The following is a 26932-nucleotide window of genomic DNA, read 5'->3' as shown; positions in this document are numbered from 1 at the left end:
ACCAAAAAGCTATATTTTTGTCTCATCAGACCACATGACCTTCTCCCATTCCTCCTCTGGATCATCCAGATGGTCATTGGCAAACTTCAGACGGACCTGGACATGCGCTGGCTTGAGCAGGGGGACCTTGCGTGCGCTGCAGGATTTTAATCCATGACGGCGTATTGTGTTACTAATGGTTTTCTTTGAGACTGTTGTCCCAGCTCTCTTCAGGTCATTGACCAGGTCCTGCCGTGTAGTTCTGGGCTGATCCCTCACCTTCCTCATGATCATTGATGCCCCACGAGGTGAGATCTTGCATGGAGCCCCAGACCGAGGGTGATTGACCGTCATCTTGAACTTCTTCCATTTTCTAATAATTGTGCCAACAGTTGTTGCCTTCTCACCAAGCTGTTTGCCTATTGTCCTTTAGCCCATCCCAGCCTTGTGCAGGTCTACAATTTTATCACTGATTTCCTTACACAGCTCTCTGGTCTTGGCCATTGTGGAGAGGTTGGAGTCTGTTTGATTGAGTGTGTGGACAGGTGTCTTTTATACAGGTAACGAGTTCAAACAGGTGCAGTTAATACAGGTAATGAGTGGAGAACAGGAGGGCTTCTTAAAAAAAACTAACAGGTCTGTGAGAGCCGGAATTCTTACTGGTTGGTAGGTGATCAAATACTTATGTCATGCAATAAAATGCAAATTAATTACTTAAAAATCATACAATGTGATTTTCTGGATTTTTGTTTTAGATTCCGTCTCTCACAGTTGAAGTGTACCTATGATAAAAATTACAGACCTCTACATGCTTTGTAAGTAGGAAAACCTGCAAAATCGGCAGTGTATCAAATACTTGTTCTCCCCACTGTATGTACGGTCACCGTGGGGACGGCGTCGTTGATGTACTTATTAATAAAGCTGGTGACTGATGTGTTAAGCTGCTCAATGCCATCGGGTGATTCCCGTAACTTATTGCAGATCTGTGCTAGCGAAACAGTCCTGTAGCTTAGCATCCGCTTTATCGGATCCCTTCCGTAGAAACGAGTTACTGGTACTTCCTGTTTGAGTTTTTGCTTGTAAGCAGGAATCAGGAGGATAGAGTTATGGTCAGATTTGCCAAATGGAGGGCAAGGGAGAGCTTTGTATGCATTTCTGTGTGTGGAGTAAAGGCGATCTAGAGTTTTTTTTGCCTCTAGTTGCACAGGTGACATGCTGGTAGAAATGAGGTAAGACTGATTTCAGTTTGGCTTTTGACCAATTATTTGTATTTCTCATGTTTTAGTTGTTGTTAAGAAGAGGTTTGGTCCAAATTGGACGTTGGGTACTATATTTGTTGAACATTATGAATCCTGTAAATTGAAGTGGCCAATTTGGGTGCAATCAGTTGGCTTAATTTCTCAGAGTTCAAATAGTCTTTTAACATAAGCATTCCTGGAACATTATTTTGTTATCTGTTCGTATCTACATAAACCATTTCAGAACAATCTGAGATGGTGGGTGTCATGGCTTGCTGAAATGGAATGACCCTAGGGACAAAACGTTATTAAACAGTCAAATGAGGAGGTACATGAACGTCTTCAATAAGAACACCTCTTCTTTTTTCTTTTTTGCAAAGCGTTTGGCAACAGTGTGTCCTACTGAACATGACACAGATGCATTGATCCAACATCTCCCAGATTTGATACCTCCATATACATGGATCTTTACCTGTGATTGACTGAAGGATTACATTTCATTAAGAGATGCTTTTCCAGTTCTAAGTGGGTTGTTTATCCTCATAGAGAGGGAGAGGTAAACAGGAAATGATGTGTTTAGCCCTTGTAAACCTGCCAGTGAACCACAGAGCCTGCAAGGGATAAAGAGGGTAATTTAGCTTCGTTGTTTTGAGTCAAGTCATCACACAGACAGAATGACAGACACACACACATTACCAGGAGTGTGTCTGTGGGCTATCTCACGGTCATCCCATATAACAGTTACAGTTGAAGTTGGAAGTTTACATACACCTTTGCCAAATACATTTAAACTCAGTTTTTCATAATTCCTGACATTTAATCCTAGTAAGAATTCCCTGTTTTAGGTCAGTTAGGATTAACACTTTATTTTAAGAATATGAAATGTTAGAATAATAATAGAGAGAATGATTTATTTAAGCTTTTATTTATTTCATCACATTCCCAGTGGGTCAGAAGATTACATACACTTAATTAGTATTTGGTAGCATTGCCTTTTAAATTGTTTGACGTGGGTCAAAAGTTTTGGGTAGCCTTCCACAAGCTTCCCACAATAAGTTGGGTGAATTTTGGCCCATTCCTCCTGACAGAGCTGGTGTAACTGAGTCAGGTTTGTAGGCCTCCTGGCTCACACACGCTTTTTCAGTTCTGCCCACAAATGTTCTATAGGATTGAGGTCAGGGCTTTGTGATGGCCACTCCAATACCTTGACTTTGTTGTCCTTAAGCCATTTTGCCACAACTTTGGAAGGATGCTTGGGGTCATTGTCCATTTGGAAGACCCATTTGCGACCAAGCTTTAACTTCCTGACTGATGTCTTGAGATGTTGCTTCAATATATCCACATCATTTTCCTTCCTCATGATGCCATCTATTTTGTGAAGTGCACCATTCCCTCCTGCAGTAAAGCACCCCCACAGCATGATGCTGCCACCCCCGTGCTTCACAGTTGGGATGGTGTTCTTCGGCTTGCGAGCTTTCCCCTTTTTCCTCCAAACATAACGATGGTCATTATGGCCAAACAGTTCTATTTTTTTGTTTTGTCAGACCAGAGGACATTTCTCCAAAAAGTATGATCTTTGTCCCCATGTGCAGTTGCAAACCGTAGTCAGCTTTTTAATGGCGGTTTTGGAGTAATGGCTTCTTCCTTGCTGAGCGGCCTTTCAGGTTATGTCGATATAGGACTTGTTTTACTGTGGATATAGACACTTTTGTATCTGTTTCCTCCAGCATCTTCACAAGGTCCTTTGCTGTTGTTCTGGGATTGATTTTCACTTTTCGCACAAAAGTACATTAATCTCTAGGAGACAGAACGGGTCTCCTTCCTGAGCGCTATGACGGCTGCGTGGTCCCATGGTGTTTATACTTGCGTGCTATTGTTTGTACAGATGAACATGGTACCTTCAGGTGTTTGAAAATTGCTCCCAATGGTGAACCAGACTTGTGGATGTCTACAATTGTTTTTCTGAGGTCTTGGCTTGATTTTCCCATGATGTCAAGCAAAGAGTCACAGAGTTTGAAAGTAAACATTTACATCCACAGGTACACCTCCAATTGACTCAAATTATGTCAATTAGCCTATCAGAAGCTTCTAAAGCCATTACATCATTTTCTGGAATTTTCCAAGATGTTTAAAGGCACAGTGAACTTAGTGTATGTACACTGCTGACCCACTGGAATTGTGATACAGTGAATTATAAGTGACATAATCTGTCTGTAAACAATTGTTGGAAAAATTACTTGTGTCATGCACAAAGTAGATGTCCTAACAGACTTGCCAAAACTATAGTTTGTTAACAAGATATTTGTGGAGTGGTTGAAAAACAAGTTTTAATGACTCCAACCTAAGTGTATGTAAACTTCCGACTTCAACCATATATTACGTTATGCCAAGGCTCCCTGCCTAGTGACACCAAAGAAAATAGGGCCTTTTTTTGCAGAGTCGTAGCAAACCTTTTTGTATGACTACTCATCATTGTCAGAAGTTGATTTTATCGCAGAAGATATATAGATGCTATCTGGGTTTCACAATAGTAAAAGTGCCTCTTATCTGTGGTAGTTGGAAGTGATTGAGAGACAGAAAGGGTGACAAAGGAGTGGGAGAGGGAGAGATGTTCGTACCGTGGAGGGGACATGAGGTCAAGGTAACCCTGAGGTACTGCACAGGGGACCTCTTGACATTGGTTTTTTAGTAATTGGCAACTGTGGAGGTGAGAACACACACACCTTTGGAGGGGAGGGTCAAGTTAACCCTGAGGTACTGCAGAGGTGACCCCACACACACGTGACAGTGCTGTGAAGCAAATAAATAAATCTGTGCTATGTGGCCAAAGAGAGAAGTAGAGGAAGGATAAACCAAGGGAAATTTCACCGCTGCTCTTTCACTGTATATGTCCATTTAATGTTATTAACATGTCAGAAAAATCTAGAATTTCCTCATTACACGCAAATATGAGCGTTTCAGCATCTCACCGGTAGAAACGGGTCATATACATTTCCTGGTTGTGAGCAAACCACAATATCCAGAATTCATAGTGATTTCAGGATGTAGTTTCTAAACCAAGAGGCGCAACATCGCGAGACTTCCGGGAACGCTTGCGAAACAGACCAAGCAGGCCGGGGTTTGGGGTTTGAGAAGTCAATGAGAAAAGTGAAAAATTCTTCCTAAGTTGTTAATTTTCTCAATCTAAAGGCACAACCTAGATTCGAGCCAACGTCTTAAGTAGTTGAACGTGTTATTACTCCAAACTTGTGAAAGTTACAAACTGACATGTTTTAATTTTCATTAAAAACAACTTCATATCGAAGGAGTGCCTTTCATTTGACGGCCTGCAGATGCGCAGTTCGGCGCAAGATGACCGTTAGACCAGATGACTTGTTTCTGCACATGAACTTAGCTAGCCAACGTCACCTGGCATCGCCTACAAGTGTGATCTGGGATTTTTATTGGAGAAGCAGTTTCTGCCTATCTTCATACTGTACTGTCTTTGGTAGTACCGCCCTGGTGGAGGTGGATCCAGTTGAGAATGGGTGTCAACGGGTAGCTCGCTACTGTCCTAGCCAACACGCCTCCCAACTATAACTAACTAACGTTACTCACTGGACCAGCCACTCGTTCACAGAACATCGAATTGCAAATAACTATTTTCTTTTTTCGACAACAACTGTAAAGTTAAGTCATGGTGTGGTGCTCAGTACCTGGATATGCAAACTACAAGCTAACATAGGCTGCTGGGGTAACATTTCATTGGTTATTCTTTCAGAGATATTCCTCGGAGCCGACAATGGCTGGAGGCAATAAAGAATACTGCCTATGATGTGAAACTCCTGTGGATAAATATCCAAATGTCTGTGTTTATAGCCAGCACTTTCAGCCAGAGGATCTCTCAAGTAGGGCTGACCCCATTTAGCCGACTGAGAGTTTTTTTGTCGAGCAGTGGCAAATATATACACACCCGTCTTTTTGAGTGGACTAATCCATTGCGGAGGCTGCGGGGATGGCTCACCAGTAGTACATTTACCGTTAATTACCATAATCTCTCATCTACAATGTTTGTTTGGTTACGGAAATGTCTGTTAATGCATTCAATATATTATTACAGTCTTACCATTGTCATTGTAGGAGTGGACTCGTTGTTTGCAGAGCGCACAACCTAGGCTACACCTGTGAGAAAAAAGTGTTGGTTAATTTCATTCCATTTACGAGATGTCAATTTATTCATTGTCTTTTGTTTGGAGCGCTCCTGACAATCTCGAGTAAGGACACACTTGATTACGCAAAGAAGTAGGCCTAGGCTACCTGGGGATCTGATACTATTTCTGATTGTCTTAACTCACCATCACTGTGGAGCTTGTCAAAGTAATGTTTTCTTCACCTCAAAAAGCAAGTAAACAAAGTCTGTTTTTACATCCATTAAGAATGACAATAGTTCCTCAACGTTGCCTATTTGAAAAATCTTTCCATCTCTCTCCTCTTCAATAACCACACAGCATCAAAGGGGGAAAGAATGTCATACTCTGATCTTTATTTTTATCAGGATATTTTCAAACTGCGGGCTGCAATGTATTTATTTGTTGACTTTATGTAGGCTATTTTTACATTTTGGCAATGGCAATTTAAGTTACTTTTAGATTTGTATAATTTTCATTTAGATATAATTTTGATTTACCACATGACATTGAATTTGGGATATGACGACTTTTTATTAAAAATTAAATTAAACTGTTCCACGAAAATGTGCATATGAAAATCATCAGTAAATAAATCATCAGCACGCAGATCAGTAGAAATGGTATGATAACTTGGCACCAGCTTGCAGACCACTGGTGTAGCCTATTACCGGCAACTTCAGGAGTGTAAAGGCAGAATCTGCGAAGGCCTGCAGCAGATTTTCTTCTGGTTAGGCTATATTAATCTCTGGTTCCCTCTTGTGTCTTAATTTTTAATTGCAGCTCTTAAAGCATCAGACAAGCTCAGTAGCCTACATATAGTTGATTTTATTTAAACATAGGGTGTTTCTATATATGGAAAAATACACGTTTAAAAATGTAGACCAATCGATTGGTTGAAAGAACAGACGACTCTTGGTCGACCAAGATTTTTGTTAGTCGGGGACAGCCCTAGTCTCAACTGATGGTGTCGCCAGGTCGTCAGATGTTGAAAAGTGAGGCTATTCCATCGATTTTCCCTTTCACTTCAAAGAGGAAGGCATCCGATCAGCCAACATGAGTGCAGCAGAAAAGAAGTTGAGATGAGGTAATGTAACTAGCTACCTAGCTAGCGAACTACATTTATTTATCTAAACCAAAGTCTAGCTAGCTAGCTTTCATAATACGCTGGCTAGACATTCCAAAGCAAATCAATGTAATTAGCCAGCTGCTATCTGGTGATATGATTTGTAACTTTGCAATCTAACGTTAGCTGCGTTAGGTTACGTTAGCTACAGCCTACCGGACCGTATCTAACCAGTAGCTAGCTAGTTGGTCAGCAGATGCTAACATGACTGTGTTCTATTTACAGAGTCCGATCCCATCAACATCTGCAGCGGCATCAACATCAAGCATAGCACCAGGAACTAGTGTAAGTCACTTTTGCAAAATCTTTCCATGATGAGTAAATAAATATACTGGAGCTAGGCATAAACATGGTCTGTGTCATGTTGTCATAGTTGGTGTGTTTACAAGTAGGCTACAACCTCTACAGTAGTTTTCTCTGTATTATGAAGGCTTAGTTGATTGTTTATGCAAAGCTTGAAGTCTAAATCAGAGAAAAGCAGAGGTATTACTAAGGAGGGGATGGTGTGGGTGACTGACAGGTGAATGTTGGGGGTGGGTATCGTGTGTGAAGGTTTGTATGCATTATCTATTGAAATGAGAGGGATGGGTGGATATACTGTAGTACCTTGTTTGAGTGTGTATTGATGGGGACAATGTTTGCTGATCATTGACCACTGTGTGTTCTACAGACTAATCCTGCTGCTGATGATGACGATGACCTTGACACCAGCTTTAGTAGTACAGATCCTGTAGACCCATTGGATGAAAGCTTTCAGCTGGAAACAAACTCAAGGTCAACATCCATCTGACTCGGAAGAGGAAAATACTGCATGGGGCTGGCAAGAGCCAAAGTGTGTAGTCTGAGTCCAAGCTCATGGAGCTCATGAAGTTCTGCCAGATATGTGGACAGCCAATCGTCTCACATTTCATAGGATGAAAATGAAGTGGGTCTGTAATGGTGGACACACAGGGACATTCGGGAAATGTCCGAGGTTTATCTTCTCACAGCTGCGTCTGTGCTGTTTTCAGGAGGCACTTACACCGAGCTGCAGGACTGGGCTCAGACCGTGAACCTGAAGATGTTTTGCAGCACCACCTTCTATGACATTCAGAATACTTATCTGTTTCCAGTCATAAATGCAGAGGTTGGGGAACGAAGGATCGCTATTTTGGCAAGACTGTTCCGGGATCAGGAGGAAAATGGTGTTGGAGCACAGCTGTCTGGGGATGCAAGCAGCGACAGTCCGGGCTACAGGTTTCTATTTTTGTATTGCTATTTAGCGTGCAGGTGCCTTCTTATGTGTGTTTAGTATTAGTTTTTTGTTGTTTTTTCATTGATACAGATCTTATCTTTTGTAGTTTTTATGGTGATGCTAAGTGATAAAACAATTTCCCAATTTGGGATCAATAAAGTACTACTCTATACTCTCTCTCTCTATAGTGCCAAATACACCATCTATGACCAATGACACCAACAAGATTGTGCAGAGCGAACTGATACAGCTACGGTACATTGTTTACAGTATGTTGTTGTATTATCACACCTGGTGACTGGCTGTAATTCTGTTTTACTTTTGCCTGTTACAGGTCATGGAGGCACCCAGCTCTGTTGCGATGGAGGTAATTGGCTTCAAACGGGCCCCGACAGAGCTGTTGGACATGGGTCTCCACGTAAATGTGGTCACAACCGACTGTTTCCCATCTATTCGCAAGATGATGAGGCTCTTCTCTGACATCCTCCATTAGCTTGATGTGTGGCATACAGTGAAAGGTTAGTACTGTAGAACCCGACCTAACAATACTATTTATTTGGTATCAGAAATTGCACACACTGCTTTCTGTCATAGTATCAAGAAGTGATGATCAATGTGTTGTTTACAAACGTTTGAATAGTCAGTCACATATATTTTTTAAACAGGACTCTAAAAGAAACTTCTGCTGAAGGCCAAGAAGCGAGGGAATGAGGCCTTTTGTCCCTGGATATGCTCCCTCACGAAACCACATGTTTTGGTGTGCAGCAAGGTGTAATGGAGACCCTGGGTGGTCTCGGGATTTGAACCCATTACCCTGGTGTTACAAGCGCCATGCTCTGCCAACTGAGCTACAGCACATAGGACCACATGTCATGTCTTTCCAGGTTACTTGTAGTATAAACAAATCTTCTGCAAGAGGTCTAGGCAATGGGTGGTGAAGAAAGTGTACGAGCCCAGAACCCACCACTTCAGGGAAAGGCTTGTCCACCTGGCTGTGGAGCGCAGAAAGGACCAGACGGTTGTCTGGCAGCCAGAGTCACAGTTCCCCAAACCCAACATCCCTGCCAACATCGCCACAGCCTGCTAAACCAGCTGCCATTGCCCGACACAAGACGAGGTTAACCAGCTGAAGAACATACTGGAACCTGCCTGTAACATTCAGCCAACAGAACATCCATATTCAGTTGAATGATGTAGTATAATATAATATTATAGAATGTCTAGTATGCTCACAACTGCATTGTGGTATAGATATTGCTATCTTTTGTACATATGTATATATTGGTGTGTGATAAAATGTTTTATATAATATATTTTACAAGTGTACTGACAAGTGACCATTCCAGCTGCATCAGAAACCAATAAAGTGTTAAATTCAACTTCTGGATGAATTCATTGTGATATTCATGAAATGTATTTGGAAGTAACTCACTACAATCCTGCTGCTGTTAAAGCAAATGATGCAGTTAGTGTATCCTTTTATCTGTCATTTGTTGGCAAGTAAACATGTTTCAATAAAACAGATTAGTCCGTCAGTATAGCAAATAAGTAGTAAAGGCTTGTATTCAAGACTAAGTTTATTTGCTCTGGAGACCGAGGTGAGTTTACACAGCAGAATGCAGGAACAGTTATGGTAATGGGTATGACGCTACAAGCGTGGCACACCTGTATTTGGGGAGTCTCCCATTCTTTGCAGATCCTCTCAAGCTCTGTCAGGTTGGATGGGAAGCGTCGCTGCACAACTATTATCAGGTCTCTCCAGAGATGTTAGATTGGGTTCAAGTCCGGGCTCTGGCTGGGCCACTCAAGGACGTTCAACACTCCTGTGTTGTCTTGGCTGTGTGCTTAGTGTCGTTGTCCTGTTGGAAGGTGAACCTTCACCCCAGTCTGAGGTCCTGAGCGCTCTGGAGCAGGATTTCATCAAGGATCTCTCTGTACTTTTGCTCTGGTCATCTTTCCCTTGATTCTGACCTGTCTCCCAGGCCCTGCCACTGAAAAACATCCCCACAGCATGATGCTGCCACCACCATGCTTCACCGTAGGGCTGGTGCCAGGTTTCGTCCAGACTTGACGCTTGGTATTCAGGCCAAAGAGTTCAATCTTGGTTTCATCAGAACAGAGAATCTTGTTTCTCATGGTCTGAGAGTCCTTTAGGTGCCTTTTGGCAAACTCCAAGTGGGCTGTCATGTGCCTTTTACTGAAGAGTGGCTTCCGTCTGGCCACGCTACCATAAAGGCCTGATTGGTGGAGTGCTGCAGAGATGGTTGTCCTTCTGGAAGGTTCTCCCATCTCCACAGAGGAACTCTGGAGCTCTGTCAGAGTGACCATCAGGTTCTTGGTCACCTCCCTGACCAAGGCCCTTCTCCCCCGATTGCTCAGTTTGGCCGGCGGCCAGCTCTAGGAAGAGTCTTTGTGGTTCCAATCTTCTTCCATTTAAGACTGATGGAGGACACTGTGTTCTTGCGGACCTTCAATGCTGCAGACATTTTTTGGTACCCTTCCCCAGATCTGTGCCTCGACACAATCCTGTTTCGGAGCTCTACGGACAATTCCTTTGACTTCATGGCTTGGTTTTTGCTCTGACACGCATTGTCAGCTGTGGGACCTTATATAGAGACAGGTGTGTGCCTTTCCAAATCATGTCCAATCAATTTACAACAGGTGGACTCCAATCAAGTTGTAGAAACATCTCAAGGGTGATCAATGGAAACAGGATGCGCCTGACCTCAATTTCAAATCTGAATACTTTTTTCCGTTTTGTATTGTTATTATCTTTGCAGTAATTTATAAACACCTGTTTTTGCTTTTTCATTATGGGGTATTGTGTGTAGATTGATGAGGAAAAAAAGTAATTTAATATATTTTAGAATAAGGCTGTAACGTAACAAAATGTGGAAAAAGTCAAGGGGGTCTGAATACTTTACGAATACACTGTATACAGTGCCTTCCGAAAGTAATCAAATCATAATGTTCTCATCTCTGTACCCCACACATACAATGATCTTTAAGGCCCCTCAGTTGAGTAGTGAATTTTAAACACAGGTTCAACCACAAAGACCAGGGAGGTTTTCCAATGCCTCGCAAAGAAGGGCACCTATTGGTAGATGGGTAAAAAAGCAGACATTGAATATCCCTTTGAACATGATGAAGTTATTAAAATATGTTTTCACTTTGTCATTATGGGGTCTTGTGTGTAGATGGGTGAGAAAAAACATATTTAATCAATTTTGAATTCAGGCTGTAACACAGTGGAGTACAAGGGAGGAGGGAAAAGCCGCAGACACTCAGCCCTCCGTGGGAGTTTGACACCTGTGCTGTAACACAACAAAATTTGGAATAAGCCAAGGGGTATGAATACTTTCTGAAGGCACTGTATACAGTACAAGAAAAATATACTACTAACGCCTATAATAAATACTACAGTTATACAAAGCAAATTTGCATATGGTGTGTTTGGGGGTTGCAGTGAGGTGTTCTGAGTCACTTTGATACAAGGGGTGATTTGTTATGGGACCTTTCATTGCTCAAATGGCTCCAACAACACAAGCAGGAAATGAGATTTGGTGTCCTCTGCCTAGCTTCTCCCCACGTAGAACAAACTCCCAAGAATAATCTGTAGGCCACCAAGCGGTATTGTCTGTGAGGGATTGAAAGCAATGCAATTAGACTTTCGTGGGCAATCGTTGTGTACTGCCTGTATTCCTACTGTAGCAGAACGATGCAGAATATGAAACCACTACCATTTAAAATTATAGACTGATAATTTCTTTGTCAGTGGGCAAACTAAGCAAAATACTTTTTTCCCTCACTGTAAATCAGGCAGACGGGCATCGAGGCATTCAGTTACTGTTCGATTGAACACTTCAGAATGGGCAATACGATTGACCTATGCGACATTGAGTGTGGTATGATCGTCGGTGCCAGGCACGCTGTAACCAGTATCGCAGAAATGGCCGCTGTTGTTGTTGTAATTTTACCCCCTTTTTCTCCCCAATTTCGCGATATCCAATTGCGATCCAATTACAATCTTGTCTCATCGCTGCAACTCCCCAACGGGCTCAGGAGAGGCGAAGGTCGAGTCATGCGTCCTCCGAAACATGACCCGCCAAACCGCGCTTCTTAACACCCGCTCGCTTGACCCAGAAGCCAGCTGCACCAATGTGTCGGAGGAAACACCTTTCAATTGACGACCGAAGTCAGCCTGCATGCGCCCGGCCCGCCACAAGGAGTTGCTAGAGCGCGATGAGCCAAGTAAAGCCCCCCGGCCAAACCCCACTCTAACACGGATGACGCTGGGCCAATTGTGCGCTGCCCTATGGGTCACAGCCTGTTGTGACACAGCCTGGGATTGAACCCGAGGCTGTAGTGACGCCGCAACACTGCGATGCAGTGCCTTAGACCGCTGCGCCACTCGGGAGGCCTGACCTCCTGGGCTTTTCACGCATGACAGTGTCTAGGGTTTACTGAGAATGGTGCGACAAACAAAATAAATCCAGTCAGCGGCAGACCTGTGGCCGAAAAAACAGCTCGTTGATGAGAGAGGTCGAAGGAGAATGGCAAGAATCGTGCAAGCAGATTGGCGGTGGTGTACTGGTGTGGGGAATGTTTTCCTGGCACAGGTTAGGCCCCTTAATACCAATTGAGAAACAAACGTTTCTGACACCTTGTAGAATGCCCTGAATAATTCAGGCTTTTCTGGAGGCAAAGGGGGTCCGGTCCGGTACTAGATAGGTGTACCTAATAAACTGTCCGGTGACTGTATGTCTCTATGTAAAAGATTCCTCTTTCCAGCTTTTCTTGGAAAAAGGAATCATCAGAAGCAGCCATTGTAATTATTGAGCAATCTTGGGTAATCAGTGCACGGTAACATATCTCCCGTCAACCTGTAGAAGCTAGTGCAGCCCCCGTTTTGAAAAGCCCACCTTTGAGGGTGGGAACACAATTGGACAAGGAAGTAGGGCACCCGTCAGGCTGTAGTCTTTACAAAGCCATGGAAAATGAGTCAACTTAGATATCCTGCAATGTCCTGGCAGATTGAATGGCTCAATTGAACAAAGACAACCATATCTAATCGCTGCTAGCGTCATCGTGCAATCAGCGAAACACAAAGGCCACAATACTTGCAACCACACATGACTCCATTCATTTATACATCAGACAGCAGGCTCATGTCTGAAACACCTTTTTTTATAGGGAGTTTGGAAAAAACACTCCAAATAGTGTCTAGCAGTGAACTTTCCCTTTAAGAATAACTTAAGAGGAAGAGAAAAAGATATGAGGAGAGAAGTGCATCCAAAACTTTGGTATGCTTGTGGTGAGTCTTCTTAAATGCTTTGCTTGACACCTAAAACGTCTGTATCGACATTGCCTAAGCTGAATTATATTCACTGCTGACATTCAGATCTAGTAAACAACACACACACACGCCCTCCCCCCCACCTCTCTCTCTCTCTCTCTCTCTCTCTCTCTCTCACACTCTCACTCACTCACACACACACACACACACACACACACACACACACACACACACACAGTGTTGTGTGTCTCACTGACCTGCTTCTGGGAGTCATGTGTTTACATTTTGTGCGCACAAACACACTCCTGTCTGTCACTCCCCAAATGCACACACACACTCTCCCCGTTGCGCTCTCTCTCTCTCTCACACACACACACACAGGCTGCAGCTTGTTGATTTTCTCTTCTCAAATGTAGGTTACAGGTTAATGCTTTTGGCCACACTCTTTATTCTCTCGGCACTAGCACAAAAGCGGTGTGTGTGTGTGTGTGAGACAGTGTGTGTGTCTCCATTTTCATGGGTCAAAGTTCAGAATCAAGATGTAAGAGAAATCTGTCCTTCTGTTTCCATAGGGTTGTTTAGGCTACAGGATAGTGGGGGTAGGTTGAGTAGTCAGCTTTTAGTTCTCAGTGTGTCCTGTACAGGGGATAGATAGCTGGAGGCAGGGGCAGCATGGCACACATAGAGTGGGGAGAACAAGTATTTGATACACTGCCGATTTTGCATGTTTTCCTACTTACAAAGCATGTAGAGGTCTGTAATTTTTATCATATGTACACTTCAACTGTGAGAGACTTAATCTAAAACAAAAATCCACAAAATCACATTGTATGATTTTTAAGTAATTAATTTACATTTTATTGCATGACATAAGTATTTGATCACCTACCAACCAGTACGAATTCCGGCTCTCACAGACCTGTTCGTTTTTCTTTAAGAAGCCCTCCTGTTCTCCACTCATTACCTGTATTAACTGCACCTGTTTGAACTCGTTACCTCTATAAAAGACACCTGTCCACACACTCAATCAAACAGACTCCAACCTCTCCACAATGGCCAAGACCAGAGAGCTGTGTAAGGACATCAGGGATAAAATTGTAGACCTGCACAAGGCTTTGATGGCCTACAGGACAATAGGCAATCAGCTTGGTGAGAAGGCAACAACTGTTGGCGCAATTATTAGAAGATGGAAGAAGTTCAAGATGATGGTCAATCACCCTCGGTCTGGGGCTCCATGCAAGATCTCACCTCGTGGGGCATCAATGATCATGAGGAAGGTGAGGGATCAGCCCAGAACTACACGGCAGGACCTGGTCAATGACCTGAAGAGAGCTGGGACCACAGTCTCAAAGAAAACCATTAGTAGGATTAAAATCCTGCAGCACACGCAAGGTCCCCCTGCTCCAGCTAGCGCATGTCCAGGCCCGTCTGAAGTTTGCCAATGACCATCTGGCTGATCCAGAGGAGGAATGGGAGAAGGTCATGTGGTCTGATGAGACAAAAATAGAGCTTTTTGGTCTAAACTCCACTCGCCGTGTTTGGAGGAAGAAGAAGGATGAGTACAACCCTAAGAACACCATCCCAACCTTGAAGCATGGAGGTGGAAACATCATTATTTGGGGATGCTTTTCTGCAAAGGGGACAGGACGACTGCACCGTATTGAGGGGAGGATGGATGGGGCCATGTATCACGAGATCTTGGCGAACAACCTCCTTCCCTCAGTAAGAGCATTGAAGATGGGTCGTGGCTGGGTCTTCCAGCATGACAACGACCCGAAACACACAGCCAGGGCAACTAAGGAGTGGCTCCGTAAGAAGCATCTCAAGGTCCTGGAGTGGCCTAGCCAGTCTCCAGACCTGAACCCAAAAGAAAATCTTTGGAGGGAGCTGAAAGTCCGTATTGCCCAGCAACAGCCCCAAACCTGAAGGATCTGGAGAAGGTCTATATGGAGGAGTGGGCCAAAATCCCTGCTGCAGTGTGTGCAAACCTGGTCAAGACCTACAGGAAACGTATGATCTCTGTAATTGCAAACAAAGGTTTCTGTACCAAATATTAAGTTCTGCTTTTCTGATGTATCAAATACTAATGTCATGCAATAAAATGCAAATGAATTACTTAAAAATCACAAAATCTGATTTTATGGATTTTTGTTTTAGATTCCGTCTCTCACAGTTGAAGTGTACCTATGATAAAAATGACAGACCTCTACATGCTTTGTATGTAGGAAAACCTGCAAAATTGGCAGTGTATCAAATACTTGTTCTCCCCACTGTGTATATACACACACACACACACACACACACACACACACACACACACACACACACACACACACACACACACAGAAACGCACAAACTGGTACACATCTTCAGTTTGTTTTTCAATTTATTATTACAGACACACACCCACACACCCTCTGGCCATCTCCAGGGACATTAGAAACAACAGCACAGTTTCACTGTTTATATTGGTCTGTTTTCCTCCACATTAATACTTCATTTCCCAGGAGAAGGGCTGTGTGTTTCACTGCTGTCGGATTGGATCCAGTCAGAGTGATATCAAGAGCTAGACCTAGATAACTGGGCTCTCTACTGAACTGTTGTTCGGGTTCTGCTTTGTTGCAGCCATAGAATTAGGAAATAGAATACTTTAATAGGATCTCTATGGTTGCAGCATGACACGCGCGCACACACACACACGCACATGCACGCATGCACACACACACACACACACAGTATCTTCCACTATCTCTTTTTAGACTGTCAGTCCCCATAATCTAGCTTCCATAAACATATCAACCTTGATCCAGTGAAGTGGGCAGTCCACTGGTCCTCTAGCGCTAGATTCCTGAATCCTGACATCTCTCGAACATATCTCTCCCTGCTCTCAGTTTTCTATTGCTTTCTATGTTTTCTCTCTCTTTTTTTTCTCCAGTTTTCTCACTGTTTATCTGAGTTAGCCCAATTGAGATACAAATATATTTTGTCATGGGATTGCTAGTCCTGACCACTATGCCCACCCAGTCCTTTTATGACCCCATTTCAATTATACACTGCTCAAAAAAAATTAAGGGAACACTTAAACAACACAATGTAACTCCAAGTCAATCACACTTCTGTGAAATCAAACTGTCCACTTAGGAATCAACACTGATTGACAATAAATTCCACATGCTGTTGTGCAAATGGAATAGACAACAGGTGGAAATTATAGGCAATTAGCAAGACACCCCCAATAAAGGACTGGTTTTGCAGGTGGTGACCACAGACCACTTCTCAGTTCCTATGCTTCCTGGCTGATATTTTGGTCACTTTTGAATGCTGGCGGTGCTTTCATTCTAGTGGTAGCATGAGACGGAGTCTACAACCCACACAAGTGGCTCAGGTAGTGCAGCTCATCCAGGATGGCACATCAATGCGAGCTGTGGCAAGAAGGTTTGCTGTGTCTGTCAGCGTAGTGTCCAGAGCATGGAGGCGCTACCAGGAGACAGGCCAGTACATCAGGAGACGTGGAGGAGGCCGTAGGAGGGCAACAACCCAGCAGCAGGACCGCTACCTCCGCCTGTGTGCAAGGAGGAGCACCGCCAGAGCCCTGCAAAGTGACCTCCAGCTGGCCACAAATGTGCATGTGTCTGCTCAAACGGTCAGAAACAGACTCCATGAGGGTGGTATGAGGGCCCGACGTCCACAGGTGGGGGTTGTGCTTACAGCCCAACACCGTGCAGGACGTTTGGCATTTGCCAGAGAACACCATTATTGGCAAATTCGCCACTGGCGCCCTGTGCTCTTCACAGATGAAAGCAGGTTCACACTGAGCACATGTGACAGACATGACAGAGTCTGGAGACGCCGTGGAGAACGTTCTGCTGCCTGCAACATCCTCCAGCATGACCGGTTTGGCGGTGGGTCAGTCATGGTGTGGGGTGGCATTTCTTTGGGGGGCCGCACAGCCCTCCATGTGCTCGCCAGAGGTAGCCTAACTGCCATTAGGTACCAAGATGAGATCCTCAGACCCCTTGTGAGACCATATGCTGGTGCGGTTGGCCCTGGGTTCCTCCTAATGCAAGACAATGCTAGACCTCATGTGGCTGGAGTGTGTCAGCAGTTCCTGCAAGAGGAAGGCATTGATGCTATGGACCGCCCGTTCCCCAGACCTGAATCCAATTGAGCACATCTGGGACATCATGTCTCGCTCCATCCACCAACGGCACGTTGCACCACAGACTGTCCAGGAGTTGGCGGATGCTTTAGTCCAGGTCTGGGAGGAGATCCCTCAGGAGACCGTCCGCCACCTCATCAGGAGCATGCCCAGGCGTTGTAGGGAGGTCATACAGGCACGTGGAGGCCACACACACTACTGAGCCTCATTTTGACTTGTTTTAAGGACATTACATCAAAGTTGGATCAGCCTGTAGTGTGGTTTTCCACTTTAATTTTGAGGGTGACTCCAAATCCAGACCTCCATGGGTTGATACATTTGATTTCCATTGATAATTTTTTTGATTTTGTTGTCAGCACATTCAACTATGTAATGAAAAAATTATTTAATAAGATTATTTCATTCATTCAGATCTAGAATGTGTTATTTTAGTGTTCCCTTTATTTTTTTTGAGCAGTGTACTTCTCACTATCATCCTAGTAGCTTAGTGGTGCTCTCTAATGGATCTATTCACAGCATGTTTCAGTTCTGATTGTAAAAAAGCCTACCACCTATGCTAGAAATCAGGTTACTGCTGAACTTATTGACACCTCAATGAATGTAGTGTTAGACAGACAATGTCTACTGTAACAATACCAACAAACCAATACCCAGTTGTGTAGATGAGTAGGCCGAGCCCAGGAGTCTTAGAATTTAGTATCAGTCTGGCTCCCACCCTGAAATACAAACTAATTATTGCTCTGTTTCGCAATTGTTTCACTCTCAAAATTGAATGATTAACAATATTCAGTGAGGATTTCAGGCTAGTTGGCATCCAGCCTAATAGAAAAAAGGGACAAGCAAGAATGATTAATCCTCCTTTCCCAGCTCTGTGTCCTGGCCTGCCTCCCCTACTTTAGCCCTCTCTCTGTCTGGCACAGTCCAGCCTTAGTCTGCAATGAGATTAGCAACCAGGCTTTCTGCATGGTTGGCTGACTGGCTGGCTGGAGAGGCTGGGAAACCCAGACATTTTCTGACATTCATTCCACTACACGGGTGTTAATCCTTCCCCCAACCCCCTCAATACACTGACACTAACTGACATACACACTGACACACACATGAAGATGAACATTCAGATGCACCCATAGACACACACATAAACTGGTACATGTTCTCTGAACTTTTCAACACATTATTACATTGCACACACACCAACAGACAGACACACACACACACACACACACACACAAACTGCGTGCTCATTAACTCTGAACCTGGTTGTTTCCAAAGTATGTCTTTCAGACCACATTTACACTCACACACACACAAACACACAAACGTATAACTATGCCCTCTCCAGTAAATAACTGTCAGCAGCATCAGGTGATGTTTAGAGTTCAGTGCCAGGTAAATCCATTTGAATTCAATCACTTTTCGACAGCACCCCTTTTGATTTGAACGAAACCTTCCATACATATTTGTAGAAGTTATTTTTGGACATGAATGCCAAAACATTAAAGAGATAAGTGCTCAAAGTTGAATCCGTTTGCGTACCCCACCATACCATGAGACATCCATGTCTTCATCACAAGAAAAGATAAACAGTTTAGTTTGATCTAATTTAAAAGCTTAGAAACAGGGTTTTGAAACTACTTAATAATTCCTTGAAAAAACTGTTTTTTTATATGAAAATTGTAATTTTTTAACGTTCTAACGATTTCATGATCTAAATAAGCGTAAATTGCCTTTTTTAAAATTATGTATTCACATATGTTGTAGCTTAGAGCCTATTTTACATCATCTGAGGTTTTTGTGTTGTGTCCGCCATCAGTTGAGACACAGCATGCTGTTGAATACACTGTGGGTGCCATGTTTTGGCTGATAAATGTACTAAAATGGGAATACAATTGAAATGTTAACTTTCAAATGGTACAACAAAGATGGTTGGAGGTACAGACATCTGAGCGTGTTGACTTGAATGGTCATATCTGTTGTTTTAAATTATACTCAATCCTCCATAGGAAACCTATTGAAATCATATACTGTACATATACAGTGAGGGGAAAAAAGTATTTGATCCCCTGCTGATTTTGTAGACGCCCCTATATGTGTTATAATATAAATGTGTGTCCAACCCACATTTTTTATTGCACTTTCAAGAGTCAATTTGTAGATTTTAATTCGAATCATGGTCCCTTGTATGGGGATGACTATCAAGAGAAACACAAATGAAAACACAATGACGAGAGCTGAGTGCTTGTGAAGCTGTCAACAAGTAGTGCGGGGAATAGTAATCAGATGCAAATGGAGAGTTAAAAAGGGAGAGCCTGCATGTGCCTTTTGTTTGTTTTACACTTCCAGTGTGGTGGGTACAGCAGCTCACACAGAGCAGGTGGTGTGTGTTTGTGTGAATATTGAAACCCTGAAGGAGTGTGTGTGTGTGTGTGTGTGTGTGTGTGTGTGTGGTCAGCTATGATTCTAGATTAGAGATGGCTGTTGATTCACTCAAGGGACCAGCACAATGTGTCAAACATCTATTAAGGCGTGTCACTCAGCTGTCCACAGCCTCAATGACAAATAAAATAAAATAACATGTTATTGGTTTAGCAGCGAAATGCTTGTGCAAGGACAACCCACATGGTGCATGTTATCAATACTAACCATCTCAGACACATATACTCCCTCTCTTTCGCTCACACATTATCTCTCTCTCTCTGTGTCTCTCTCTCTTGCACGCACACACACACACACACACACACACACACACACACACACAGATAGAGCTCCGCAAGGGGGACCAGTGTTGGGAACTCCATTGTACAGGAACTTCACAACTAATCAGTCAAATATCAATGGTCCCCCAGACAGAGCTCTGCCAGGGGGACCAGTGTTACTGATGACAACAGTGTGAGATGGCCTGCTTTGAAGACCATTGATATGGGAGGTGCATCTCTGAGCGAACGTTTTCTGGATCTCTTTCATCATGATGGCTGCTTTTTTTGTGGCTTTTTTGGTGATATGTTGTTGGTCTCTTAGTATTCTGACATTGTAAATGGTATGCAATGAAATACGATATACACTATAGGATTTTAAAACTCTGTTAGAGATTCAGGGCAACATTTTCTTAGTGCAAAAGAATTGTGCGAAGTGCAAAAATTAGAAAGAAAGATAGGGACACAGCGGTTCAGAGGTGGAGGGGAGGGAAGAGGAGTAGAGTCTGTATCCCCTGCTGATCCCCCACTCTTCATTAAGCTTCCAGCCAGCCCCACAGATTTAGCCCAGATTTTAGGCCTATCTGGGCACAACCTCGGTTATAGACGCTGACTGGTAATTTCTCAACAAGCCTCTGTGGCAGACCGCCAAGGCATTGTCAGCAGAGACCTTAACCCCATCGGTGCCTGCGTCCCCCGACATCCAGACACAGTTGGTCCGCAGATGTTGGGGTCTCCTTTGTCCACAGAATTGTACCCTTTTCACACAATTGTGCCATCCCAAACTGAGTTGGTTCGGATATTTTCTTTTCACATTGTCAGCAACCATGGTGGATGCGTAATCAGGCCAGCTCAGTACAGCTTGGTTGGACTTGGCTCTGTTCGGCTCAGTAGTGTGAAAAGTCCTTTGAAGACCTGATACAGATTGCATGTATTTAACGCTTAACATTTTACCCCCTTTCGTCCACAACCAATGTGTGTAGCCCACCCAGGGGACAATGACTGCCCCCTCTCATTGAAGCCACAAAGTTCAAGGATGGCCGCGGTATTACAGGCATTGTTTGCAGAAAACAGGATCCCTCATTATAGTGAATGTGAAAATGGCAATTTTCGTGGTCAATCTTCATGGAAATAAATAAAAATTACGAAGACAATCATGGTACCAATAATTACTTATATTACACCAGATGTATGCCCTTGAACCAATTATTTTAAAATTGCACACAGAAGAAGTTATAGGGATAATTTAGTTGCTAATGGCAGCCTGCAGTACCCAGTCGGCCTTCAACTTGAGATACTCAATGAGAGGGGGCAGCACTGAGCTAACCTGCAACGTCACTTCCTGGAGTAGCTCAAACAGCGCATGTTATGTCTACATAAATCTCCCACATGAGACACCATCTTAAGCGACTTCCTGGCCTTCAAATGCACTATTGAGTTTTCAAATAGGAACGAATGGTGTCACATTATCGATGGCTTTGTCCATTCATGTATACAGTCATTGAGCCCACCAGCCCGGCACCCATCTTTGTGATTCACATTGGCGGCCATTTTGAGTCAGACTGCTGCCACCACATATCGGCCAGTCGCACATGCTTTTCTGTTCTCCTCAGTAATATCAATGTGTGAATATTTAATTTTGAGTAAACTGTTAATAACAATGTGTCCCTCCCCCCTCCCACTCTGTCTCCCCAGATAATGTTTAAAGCCAAAGCCAAATATTCTCCGGAGCTTAACAAATACAAGTAAGTGGAATTCTGCTGAGTCAGTATCTGTGTTAGTCTAAATGGGTTTTTGATGAGTGGGGTGGGGCGAGGGACAAAGTAGGAGAGAGGATGTTGGGCAGGGGGGCATCAAATGTCCAATAACCCAACTCAAAGCTGGTGTATTAGAATGGATGTTGTTTTTTGGTGAAAAAGAAATGAGAGTTGAAATGCAATGGCTGTTTGAAGCAACACACAACAGTTAAGTCTTATGTGGGACCTTGTCAAACCCCCTCGGAACCTCCCAAAATGTACTGGTCATCTGTTACTAAAAGTGAAAAAAGGTAGATGCATTGCAGTTGCTACCATTTCTGCCAATTGCAAATCACTCTATGGGACTAACATAACATGACAACAACATTCTGATACATTCTTACTAGAATGGGATCTTTCAAACCTTTGGTGCCAACATGGCTCTCATTCAGATACTCCAAGCCCTAGATACAAAACCAAGTTGGCCAAGCTCTGTGTGTACAGTATCTATGACTCTGGCTTCCACTGTACGACTGAAGGGTATTACTGTAGAGACAGTGGAACAGAGTGCCCTATAACCTTGATGAAATCGAATAATGCCCCCTGAGCTTCGTCTCAGCTGTCTCCACCCTGGGCTTTTAGATGTGGACGGGGAAGGTGGGGTCAAAATGTCTGGACTAATAAGCACTTTGATCAGCCGATTTAATGTCTGATGCGGAGTGAAAAGCTGCGAGCTCAAATCCCCAAATCCACCACACAAAACTCCTCCCCAATTTCCATCCCAGTACTCTACAATCCCCCGCTTCACTCACACACACCACACTAATACACACACACACACAAATACACATGCACGCACACACACACAGTCACTCATATACACACACACACACACACACACACACACATCCTGCAAGGGGGGAGGGTGTAAAGGAAGAGGGGAGAACAGGAAGGGGAGAAGGAGAGAGGGGGAACTGGGAAGATTGAGTGAGCCAATGCAGTAGGATGGGATTGGGTTTGGGGTGTTTCAAGTTTATGGTCAATTTTGTTGTTGTGTAGTATTATTGTAACGTTGTATGTACAGGGCTCTAATTAAAAAACATGAATTGATAGCACTGGTGCTCCCAAAATCGTTTGAAATACAGCCTGTATTAATTCTAGCTACTTCTAAAGCACATGCTGTGCCCTAGAAACTCATATGTGTAACCCTGTAAATACATTAGCTTATTATAAAAAGCTAAAATGTTGATACAAATAAATACCTGTCATTGAAATTAGTCATTTATGGAATATTAGGTTTCTACATTATGTAAAAGCACTATTTTCATATTGAGATGCATTGCATTGAAAATCGTACACTGTCTATAAGAGAGTCATGTTTGTGATGAGACCTCTCTCCCGAAGAAGCTATCCCTTTTCCTTTTTTTTCTCTGTGCCTCCAAATGTTTGGCTATACTGATGAAGTTACCAGGTTGTTAGCTAGCTAGCTAATGAGGTACCAAACATGACTAAACAAGGTGAAAATATATATATATATTGCCCCGGTAATATGGGTCAGATATCTTGAACTGTTTGTGTGACACTAATGAATCTGCGCTCAGGAAACAATGCTACAGGGAAGTCTTATCATTATAACAAGTACATATTTTGTCGTACTTTAGAGCCCTGTGTGTGTAGTAAACTAGTGTACCACCTAAAATTGGTTTTTTTTTTCCACAGGGTGCTCATTCGTCTGGCGTTCATCTTTGCCAGCCTTTTCTTCCTTGTGGTGAACCTAACATGCGCCATGCTGGTGCAGGGTGGCATTGGGGGCGACGTGGGCAAGGCAGAGGTGCGGCAGGTGGTGCTGGCCCGGGTGCTGGTCAATGACACTCTCTTCGTACTCTGTGCCATCTTGCTGGCCGTGTGCATCTTCAAGATCGCCAAGATGTCCTCTGCCAATGTCTACCTCGAGTCCAAGGTACTGGACCGTCCTCAATCAGTCATTTAATCAATCAATCAACAAACTAACTAATACATAGTTTAATCAATCAACCAATTAGCCACTTAACCAACTAACAAATGAGTCACAAACCCCTTGACTTATTCCACATTTTGTTGTGTTACAGCCTGAGTTCAAAATGTATTAAATATATATACTTCACACAATACCCCATTATGACAAAGTGAAAACATGTTTTTAGAAATTGTAGCAAATGTATTGAAAATGAAATACAGAAATATCTCATTTACATAAGTATTCCTAAGTCGATACTTTGTAGATGCACCTTTGGCGGCAATTACAGCTGGGAGTCCTTTTGGGCAAGTCTCTAAGAGCTTTGCAAACCTCGATTGTACAATATTTGCCCATTATTGTTAAAAACATTATTCAAGCTCTGACAAGTTGATTTTGATCATTGCTAGAAATCCTCTAGGATTTTGCCTGTGCTTATAGCTGTATTCCATTAATTTGTAAAAATATAAAATCCCTAGTCTTTGCTGATGACAAGCATACCCATAACATGATGCAGCCACCACCATGCTTGACGATATGAAGAGTGGTACTCAGTGATGTGTTGTGTTGCATTTGCCCCAAACATAATGCTTTGTATTCAGGACAAAAGGTTAATTTCTTTGGCATTTTTTTTTTCAGTATTACTTAAGTGCCTTGTTGCAAAAAGGATGCATGATTTTGAATATTTTTATTCTGTGCAGTCTTCCTTATTTTCATTCTGTCATTTAGGTTAGTATTGTGGAGTAACTACAATGTTGTTGATCCATCCTCAGTTTTCTCATATCACAACCATTAAACTCTGTAACTGGTTTAAAATCACCATTGGCCTCATGGTGAAATCCCTGAGCAGTTTCATTCCTCTCTGGCAACTGAGTTATGAAGGACACTTGTATTTTTGTAGTGACTGGGTGCATCCAAAGCCGAATTAATAACTTTGCCATGCTCAAAGAGATATTCAGCGTCTGCGTTTATTTTTTTATTTTTTTTACATATCTTCCAATCGTGCCCTTCTTTGTGAGGCATTGAAAAACCTCCCTGGTCTTTGTTCAGATTAAGTGTTTGAGCTAGTAATGTATCAATATTTACCGTTTATATATGAGCTATGACGTAGCCAACGAATATATAGCACAACTTTGGATCTCAAAATCAAATGGTTTTCACTGTTTGGAAGTTTTTACGGAATGATCTTCTCTTCTCCTCTCGCTTCGGCCATGCAGTGTGCCTCGCAAAAGTGATTGCTGTCCTCAATTTGAAATTATCAACTTTACCCTGTATATCTAAAAATGGCCATATACAGTGCATTCGGAAAGTATTCAGACTGCTTGACTTTTTCCACATTTTGTTACATTACAGCCTTATTCTAAAATTGATTAAATAAAACCATTTCCTCATCAATCTACACACAATACCCCATAATGACAAACCGAAAACAGGTTTTTAGAAATGTATTTTTTTTTATTTAAAACAAAAAACAGATACCTTATTTACATAAGTATTCAGACCCTTTGCTATGAGACTTGAAATTGAGTTCAGATGCATCCTGTTTCCATTGATCATCCTTGAGATGTTTCTACAACTTCATTGGAGTCCAGCTGTGGTTAATTCAATTGATTGGACATGATTTGGAAAGACACACACCTGTCTATATAAGGTCCTACTGTTGACAGAGCATGTCAGAGCAAAAACCAAGCCATGAGGTCGAAGGAATTGTCCGTAGAGCTCCGAGACAGGATTGTGTCGAGGCACAGATCTGGGGAAGGGTACAAAAACATTTCTGCAGCATTGTAGGTCTCCATGAACACAGTGGCCTCCATCAATCTTAGATGGAAGAAGTTTGGGATCACCAATCTTCCTAGAGCTGGCCACCCGGCTAAACTGAGCAATCGGGGGAGAAGGGCCTTGGTCAGGGAGGTGACCAAGAACCTGATGGTCACTCTGACAGAGCTTCAGAGTTCCTCTGTGGAGATGAGAGAACCTTCCAGAAGGACAACAATCTTTGCAGCACTCCACCAATCAGGCGTTTATGGTAGAGTGGCCAGACGGAAGCCACTCCTCAGTAAAAGGCACATGACCGCCCACTTGGAGTTTGCCAAAAGGCACCTAAAGGACTCTCAGACCATGAGAAACAAGATTCTCTGGTCTGATGAAACCAAGATTGAACTCTTTGGCCTGAATACCAAGGTCCACGTTTGGAGGAAACCTGGCACCACCCCTACGGTGAAGCATGGTGGTGGCAGCATCATGCTGTGGGGATGTTTTTCAGTGGCAGGAACTGGGAGACTAGTAAGGATCGAGAGAATGCTGAACAGAGCAAAGTACAGAGATCCTTGATGAAATCCTGGTCTAGAGTGCTCAGGACCTCAGACTGGGGCAAAGGTTTACATTTTAACAGGACAACGACCCTAAGCACACAGCCAAGACAACGCAGGAGTGGCTTCGTGACAAGTCTCTGAATGTCCTTGACTGGCCCAGCCAGAGCCCAGACTTGAATCCGATTGAACATCTCTGGAGAGACCTGAAAATAGCTGTGCAGCGACGCTCCCCATCCAACCTGACAGAGCTTGAGAGGATCTGTAGAGAAGAATGGGGAAAGATATTTATGTAAATGTGATATTTCCGTTTTTTATTTGTAATACATTTGCAAACTTTTCTAAAACCCTTTTTTTGCTTGGGTATTGTGTGTAAATACTTTCCGAATGCACTGATTGTTTAAAGCAAAACTACCAAAACTATTGCTGATTGTGAACCTGAACAATCAAAATAAAAGCTATTGTAAACACTGTTCAGCAGAGTTATAGCCAGATGAGCGTTGTCTATGGTAGCTTACTTTTCCGGTAAAACACAATTTTCAACAGAGCATAGATAACAATATCCTAGCAAATTACAAAGGTTGTTACTCAACTAATGAAGCCTAATATCACTCAAGCCATTTTAGCATTTGAATGCTGAAGGTGCCGTGGAGATCAGGAACAGGCCGCATATCTCGCGTTGGTCAGCGCGAAGCTGGGCACGGTGTGCAGTTTGACTAGGCTACTGATATGCCTGGGGTTGTTTGGTATGCAAAATGACTTGTAGATCAATGACTGTCAATACAGTTAAATGCAGTTCAACACTGAAGGAGAGGATGCATCAGTTGTCACAAAAGATGAGAGGTATTTTCAGAGGGTAGAATTCATGTAATATGAGCAAAAACATTTGAACTGCCGATTCGTAATGTTTGAATCGATTTTCTGACCAATGGGGTCAGCTGACCGATGCACTTGTATCTTAAACATTTGAATCGGGGACCAATGCGTATCGGTGAATTGTTA

At 43.0% G+C, this 26932-nt stretch overlaps 1 protein-coding gene across 4 annotated transcripts in view; it reads left to right on the top strand.

The window, feature by feature from the left end:
* The window catches only part of LOC311103116 (G protein-coupled receptor 137Ba-like), a 72428-nt gene that overhangs the window by 8122 nt on the left and 37374 nt on the right, over positions 1–26932 (top strand). For all 4 annotated transcript variants that reach the window (XR_014610062.1, XM_084144653.1, XM_084144652.1 and 1 more), the window contains exons 2-3: positions 21588–21637; positions 23348–23588. Coding sequence is in view for 3 of the 4 variants with exons in the window: in XM_084144653.1 (XP_084000779.1) it covers positions 21588–21637; positions 23348–23588 (291 nt within the window). In the remaining variant the exon portion in view is untranslated. The remainder of the gene's footprint in view (positions 1–21587; positions 21638–23347; positions 23589–26932) is intronic.

Source organism: Coregonus lavaretus (assembly GCF_964263955.1).
Source record: "Coregonus lavaretus genome assembly, chromosome: 27".
Lineage (NCBI taxonomy): Eukaryota > Metazoa > Chordata > Actinopteri > Salmoniformes > Salmonidae > Coregonus > Coregonus lavaretus.
Note: the sequence above shows the minus strand (reverse complement) of the source record. Positions and strands in the feature narration are given on the sequence as shown.